The 7350-nt window shown below is 49.2% G+C and overlaps 1 protein-coding gene across 14 annotated transcripts in view; it reads left to right on the forward strand.

Annotated features, from left to right (window-relative positions):
- Window positions 1-5237, forward strand: part of MYO9A (myosin IXA) — a 250951-nt gene extending 245714 nt beyond the window's left edge. For 11 of the 14 annotated variants that reach the window (XM_075536143.1, XM_075536142.1, XM_075536147.1 and 8 more), the window contains one exon: window positions 669-5237. In XM_075536143.1, coding sequence (XP_075392258.1) covers window positions 669-1123 — 455 coding nt within the window. In that variant the 3' untranslated portion in view covers window positions 1124-5237. The remainder of the gene's footprint in view (window positions 1-668) is intronic. The other 3 variants (XM_075536146.1, XM_075536148.1, XM_075536154.1) reach the window with 1 other exon arrangement.
- Window positions 5238-7350: the final 2113 nt, after the last annotated feature.

Here is a 7350-nt window from a genome sequence, read left to right on the forward strand (position 1 = left end):
CCACTTGAGCCCCTGTTATCAGCTCCTCATTTTTCCCTTCTCTCTCCGCTCCCCCTCCCCCATGAACCCTTGATAATTTATAATTATTTTGTCATGTCTTACACTGTCCATTGTCTCTCTTTACCCACTTCGCTGTCCATCCCCCAGGGAGGAGGTTATATGTAGACCTTGTTATCTGTTCCCTCCTTCTCCCTCACCGTCCCTTTACCCTCCCAGTATCACAACTCCCACCATTGGTCCTAAGGGGTTCATCTGCCCTGGATTCCCTGTATTTCCAATCCCTATCTGTGCCAGTGTACATCCTCCGGTCCAGTCGAATTTGTAAGGTAGAATTGGGATCACGATAGTGAAAAATTCAGTGGACTCCTATTGCCCTTGTTCTTCTGTGCTTTCTGCTGGCCTTCTGTAAATGAGGAAGGTTGTAGGCCTCTGGGTGGCAGAGTCAGCACCCAGATTTTCTAGGTGTTGGGTGCAGAATGGTCTGTTTCTAGATGAGCCAGTGTGAGCTGGAAATGGAAGGTACCCCTTCCTGGGTTGTGACTGTGCACAAAGTAGGTCCCCTGGCAGTGTGCCGATCAGAGCCCTGCCAACTCAGTGACTCTGTGGGCCTGTTGATTGCGTAATGATGTGCTTTGGAGGGACTGCCACTGACTGGTCTCTCTTTTCAGTAGAGAGAAGCTCAGCACTTGGCATGAAGGCAGCTGGCAAGTCTGAACCTTCAAGCAAGTTGCAGAAGCACCTTAAAAAACAGCAGGACTCTTTGGATTCAGTGGATTCTTCAGCTGCTGCTTTATGCCCACCTGGCACCACATCTTCTCATGGGACCAGAAAACGGTTTCAGATTTATTCCAAATCTCCATTATACCGAGTTGGTGAAGCCCTAGGAATGGAAGGACCGATGGGCCAGACCAAATCCCTGGAAGACAGACCTCAATTCATTAGCAGAGGAACATTCAACCCTGAAAAGGGCAAACAAAAATTAAAGAATGTGAAAAACTCACCTCAAAAAGCCAAAGAGACCCCAGAGGGGGCAGTAGCCTCTGGCCGCAAGAAAACCGTGGACCCAGACTGTGGCGCTGCCCCTCAGCGCACTCTCTTTGGGAACAATGAGTTTATGGTCTGAACTGGCCCACACGTGTGCCCCTTCACAGCCACAGATGGTAAACGGGTCTTATTTGGGGGGCCTCTTCTCACCACCGTGTCCACAATAGGCCATTCTGACTGTGGCCCTCCCTCCACCCGGGCATACAACTATTCCTTGTGTGCTGAGCCCGGGGCCTCCTGCAGAAACGGAACAGCCTCGTGGAAGCCTGCTGAGGTTGGTGCCAGCTGCGCCTTGGCTGCTGGATCTGAATTTAGATTTCACCAGAAGGCAACCTGGGGCCCTGGGCATTTTGGGCGTCATGGTGAAGGCCTTTCTAATTGCCTCTCCCCAATGCTCCTTTCCCTTCCCAAAGGTGGGGGTCGGGGCTGAACTCTGGGAGAAGGGGACCTGGTGGGCCCAAGAGACCTACTGACATAACATTTGAAGAAAACAAATCTTTCTTAACTATGAAAGCAAAAACCTTTAGGTTTATTTGGGGCTAGTTAGGAAGTGGGGCTGGATATAATTTTTTATCTCCCAAGGATTTATAGCAAAAAAGCTCGAGCCCTCTATTTTACGATTTTTTTTTTGTTTTGGAACTCCATTCCAGGTTGTTTGGGGGCATGGTAAAGCAATTGTCTCCATGGAGCCATCAGAGCATGTCTCAGACAGCTGGCTGTGCGGTGAAGAAGAGCCATGCTTTGCTTTTCTGATGCGGTTTTCGGTCCTAATAACCCGTGCTGGCGTAAGGCCTCCTGGTGATGCGTTCCTGCGAGTGTACTGCATGGGCTGAAGCTTCCCGAGCCAGGACTGTTCTTATGTTCCTTGAAACTACCCCCCTCTTTTTTGTTTGTTTTTTTTTTTTTGGTTGGAAAAACAATGGTACTCAAAGGCCCTTTATTGAAAAAAATAAGCTGTTCCCAACCTTGTTGGTGAAGGTTACTTGGGTAGGTCACTTAATTTTCATTTTACCACTTCACTCAGTGGACCCGACTAAGCTGGAGACTTGTTAGCTCCCTGATCCCCCACTTTTTTTTTCAATGTTCCAGAAATAGAGTGACAGCCAAGCATGAGCATTTCTCTTTACTCCATCCAGACTTTTCTCTCTGTACAGTTAAACTGCAGACCGCACATGAGCCTCACAGTCTGCTGGTAGCTTCTCACCACACACTGCACAGGTCACAGGGCCATTTAGCCCCTTTCCCCCCAAACAGTCACACACAGCGTTGCATGGTTAAGTGTGAGGGAAAGCTGCCAAAGAGAGACCGACAGAGAGAAAGTTTCAATACGACTTAACTCTTATCTTCTTTTCCTCAGACCATCAGTATTAAATAGATTGAAAGGAAAAAAAGTGTATCAAGGACTACTTGAAGCTATTTTTGTTAATATTCTGGTTACTGAAGTTTACTGTAAATATTTATGTATAGTATGCATATTTCTTTTTAACCTTGTGCTTCCCTCCTTGCTGTGGGAATTCTTCCCACAGATTAGGGGCCATGGGATGGGGGGTGAGATCCACTCCTCCCGGTGTTGAGGGAGAAGTGATCGTCACTTTCACCACACCCACGTTACAATAACATTTTAAGCTTCTTAGCATTTGTGGGATTAGAAATATGTTTTTGCTATTTATAATGTATGAAAAATGATGTACGGAAAACATGATACTCTTTCTTGAGATAAGTATGTGAAAATGTTTATTTTTAAAGTTACTAAATGCATCTTGTCTAACTACTACATGCACTGTTCTGAAAAAGAGCCTCTACCATCTGTCACATGAATCTGGGTTCTTCTTTCTTGTCATGCTTCTCTGAGTCGAGTGATGGAGATGCAGAGGCGGTGGCTCCCTAGGCTGCCTCTTCTGCTACCCAGACAGCACTGAGCCTTGTGGGTACCCGGGAGGGACAGCCACTGGAAACAGGGGTCTGACCTCTCCCTGGGCTTGGCGTGCTGCCTAGCCAGGAGAAAGGGCGCTTTGTACAGATAGATATTCAGAAGGTGAATGAGTAGATTTAGCCCTGAGGTCCCACAGACTGCTGTCACCTGGTCCATGCGGCCCTGAGGAGTGACACTCACTAAACCTGTCGACATCAGCTTGCAGAGCCCTCCTAGAAAGGCCATTGCAAGGCCCTGTCGGGGGCTCCTGGTGCCGCTGCACAGCCTGGTGGGACATTCTCCCTGGGAGCAGTAGTCGATCGTGTCTGGTGCCACATCTCCTGTTACATGGTCACCGAAGCCCAGAGGACGGCCCGGGGACACATGCATGGTGGCATATGCTCACCTTTTGGAATCTCTGTGGGGGTTTAGTTTGGGGAGTAAAGTTTTTGGCAGTTGCAAAACAAACTACTCCTATAAGTCACTTGATAGGAACAAGGTGATGGATGTTAGACACTTTATGATTTTTCTCAGGGACCCAAAGCATGAATTTTGATACAATAAAATAAAACAAACAAAAAACACAGTTTTCAGTTGCTAGATTTGTGGATATCTAGTCATTCAGCAAGAACCAGTGCCGGCGGCAAGGTGGGGTCGGGTTGGATGCATAGCTGTAAAGAGCAAGTGGGGAACCCGCTGAGAGAGAGGCTCAGGTTATTGGTACAGGCCTGAGAAAGCTGGGACGCCGTAGCCCTTACAAGCACTCAGAACAAAATGCTGTGTCCGTTTTCAGCCCCTTCCCTGGTCTGCTCTCCCATGGTCAGTGTTGCCTCCCGCCGATGACCTTGCCCTGAACGCACCCGTTTAACTTTCCTATGCATCAAAACTGTGTCTTCCTGTTGAATTTCTTTTGCTGAGTGGTCCCTTTGGTCTGAAGCCACGCCCCCCGCCCCCCACCCCCACACAAATACAGGTCAGTTTATTCACCTCACTTGTTCCCAGCCCCATGCAACCCTCGGGCTTTCCTTTCTGCCCATGGAAGCCAGCTCATTGCTGGAGTTGCCCAAGTCTCATGGGCATTGTAAAGAATGGGAGCAGAGAAGGGTTCTAGTTTGTATCAGGAAGCGCAGTGAATCTGTACTTCAGTAAGTACAGGCAGGATTCGGGGAAGGTGACAGATTTCCTTCGTAGTTCACTTGCCATGTTCCTCTGGAGACCGGGCTTCTGAGAACAGAAGGAGCTTCTGCCTTCCAGGAAGAGCCCTGCATTACTGGTTGTCTGTTGGGTACAGGATGCTAGAGCCCCCACCTATCCCAAGAGGCGGGTGAGTGAAGACCTGTCCTGAATTCCACCCCAGTCAGGGGCACAGGAGGACGACCCGCGAGGCCCTGGGTCTTGTACGAACTGTGACCAGGAGTGTGCTCCTTGCACTAGCACTTTGGTGAAGGAAGGAAGTACTCTCAGGATGTGCTCCGAGCTTAGAGAGTTTCAATCTTACAAAGAAACAGCCCTCCCTCCTGCTCAGCTAGGGGTGGCTTGACAAACGTGGAGGCCTATCCAGCACGTCGTGACAGCCCCCCTGTCCCCAACACTATCCTCAACTTGACAATAAAATTCCAGGAGATTGTGGAGCCCACTTTGCAGGCCCCGAGAATACTCAGACCACTTTTCTCTCGAGCCACTCCCCGTCTCACGTGGTGCTGGAGCACAAAGTAGAACGTCCATGTGGCGATGGCTCTTTGGGGCTTGTTGGTCTCTGCGTTGGAAGGGTTTGGAGGGAAAGCCCCAGCAGTGGATCTGGTCCCCTGGCTGTCCATCCATCCTTCATACCTATTTTATCTGTCCTCTTAGGTCATAAATTGTCGCCTCCTTTCAGCACAGCATTCATATTTACTGTGGGAAGGGTGTGGACTACAGATGAGTATTATATTATCTTAAAAGTAATTTATAAAAATGCCAAGTGTAAATTTTTTAAAGAGTATGTATTGTAAAAGGACATATCCTGTGAAATATAGTATCATTTTACTGTTCAATCGAATAATTCTATGAGAAGAATGATTTATCGCCCCCATAGAACTGATTCCATTCCTGATGCAATCAATAGGCACATTGTCATTTGCGTGTTGGTTTGGCTTCTCTCTGATATGGTTGGAATTGGGTTTGGGGGGCGGGGTGGGAGGAAGAGCCCCTGTGTAAGTGCCGTTCCCGCTGTCATAATGCTCGCTGTATGGCTACACGCAGGCGGCTGCAACAGATCACTCCATGGCTCATTAAAGAACAAAGCTTCCAGAAGCTGCAAAACGTGTGGTTTGTTTCTCAGCACGCTGGCTCCCTCCCGCCTCACACTCCAGCCCGGACCCTCAGGAACAGCCGTGCCTGGAAGGCTATACTAATTTGTTGTGAGGAAAGGACCCAGTGCTCGAAGTGCCGTATCACAAAGGTGATGTGCCGCTGGAACAGTGACGGCAATTCACTGAACCCAAGCGAAGGTGAGATGAGTGGGGCTGGTTTTTCTACAGTGGATACTAGCTCCTGGCTAGCTGGACTTCATTGGGTCAGCGTAGGGCTTTCTGCATTTGGTGCTATCTGTGTTTTGAAGACACAAATGGCTTGGTTTTTAAATTGGGTTGGACCAGACTTTCCCTATTACAAGTGACTCTGAAGCAAAGGATCTGCGCAACTGTGCTCCTGAGACAAGGAGGGATTTGACAAAGGCTCGGGGCAGTGGCAGGAGGACATTCTGAAAGGAAGTTGGCTCACAGGGTGCTTCTGGTTCTGCATCTTGCCAGTTCGAGAGAACCTTCCCCTCCACATGCAAACCCAGGCCCCACTTTTGAACAGCTGCTCAGCATTCCACGGTGGAGCGGCACCGTAATTTATTTCACCGTCCCCTAGTGATGGACACGGGTGATGGCTGGTTCTTTGCTAACAGTGGCAAACAACCCTGCAGCAAACATCCTCTATGTCTGTGGTAGACGTGCTCAGAAATGGATGCATTGAGCAGGAAGGGCACATACATTAAAAACACACAAAAAATCCCTCTATTGTCAAATTGCTGCAATATCTGGCTCCAACTACCCCTCCACTGCCCTTTGTTTTCAGAACCTTGCTGTGTTTGTACATGTGTTTGATTTTTTTTTCTTTTCTTTCATCCCGTTATTTTTTTTTACATTTTATTAGGGGCTCATACAACTCTTATCACAATCCATATATATACATACATCAATTGTATAAAGCACATCCGTACATTCTTTGCCCTAATCATTTTCAAAGCGTTTGCTCTCCACTTAAGCCCTTTGCATCAGGTTCTCTTTTTTTTCCCTCCCTCCCCGCTCCCCCTCCCTTATGAGCCCTTGATAATTTATAGATTGTTATTTGGTCATATCTTGCCCTATCCGGAGTCTCCCTCCCCCACTTCTCTGCCGTCCGTCTCCCAGGGAGGAGGTCACATGTTTGATTTTTAAAAGTGAACTTCAGCATCATTTTTGCCAAGTCTAATCATCACATTTTTACTGTGAATGCAGGGCGGAAACAGCCACCAGGCTGACATTGAAAAGTCTGTAGTCAGGTAGTGGGTGGAGGTGGGGACAGAGGTGGACTGAAGGTGACAGTGACTAGTTACCTCAGTGAGACCAGGGCTGGCCCTGAAGGCTAGACCACTCACCCTGGAGGGCAATCAGGGAGGCCTCTGTAAAGGAAGTTTCCTGCCCAGCCTCTGCACAGCTTAGCATTTTCTGGAGCGCCAACTTCCCCAGATTCTCTAAATGGCCTCCTGCAGCTTCAGTGGGGCTTTCTACAGAAGCCTGGGCCTCACCTGGCTGCCAGCTCCGGGCCTCGGCATGGGGCTTTTAGAACAGGCTGCTGCCTGCCCTACTCGGGCCCAGGAAAGCCTGGTCAGCTTAGTCCTCCTGCCTGCCACAATGTCCAAGTTCACTGGGAGCCTCGATTCCTCGGAGAGACCGCCACAGTCAGTCCCAAACGGTGAAGGAGACAATAGCACCTTAGCAGACTTAGAGAAGCCTTTGGGGAGCTAGCTGTGCGTGGAAGGGTTAGGCCAGGCACAAATTGATATTAGACAGTTAACTCCACAACACTGATCTACAGCCCTGGCATGTCTCGCTTCCGGCCAGATCCCATGGTCCCAAAACTTAGAGACAGAGAACCTTCACCAGCAAAGTGCCTTCGAAGCGCAGCCAAAAGGCCAGTGTAGTGCGCGCAGGAGGGCACTTGCATGGGTGTCTCTAGCCAGTCTCAGCTCATCTCAGATCCGCCGTTCCTGCCAGGCTAGGACACACAACCTGTCTCCTCCCTCCAACGCCTCCTTCGTGCCTTGCTGGCTCTCCATTGACTGTTGTCCTGAGGACAAATCATGGGAGCGCACACCCGCCTGAGGG

The sequence above is a fragment of the Tenrec ecaudatus genome, chromosome 17 (genome assembly GCF_050624435.1).
Source record: "Tenrec ecaudatus isolate mTenEca1 chromosome 17, mTenEca1.hap1, whole genome shotgun sequence".
NCBI classification, from domain to species: Eukaryota; Metazoa; Chordata; class Mammalia; order Afrosoricida; family Tenrecidae; genus Tenrec; species Tenrec ecaudatus.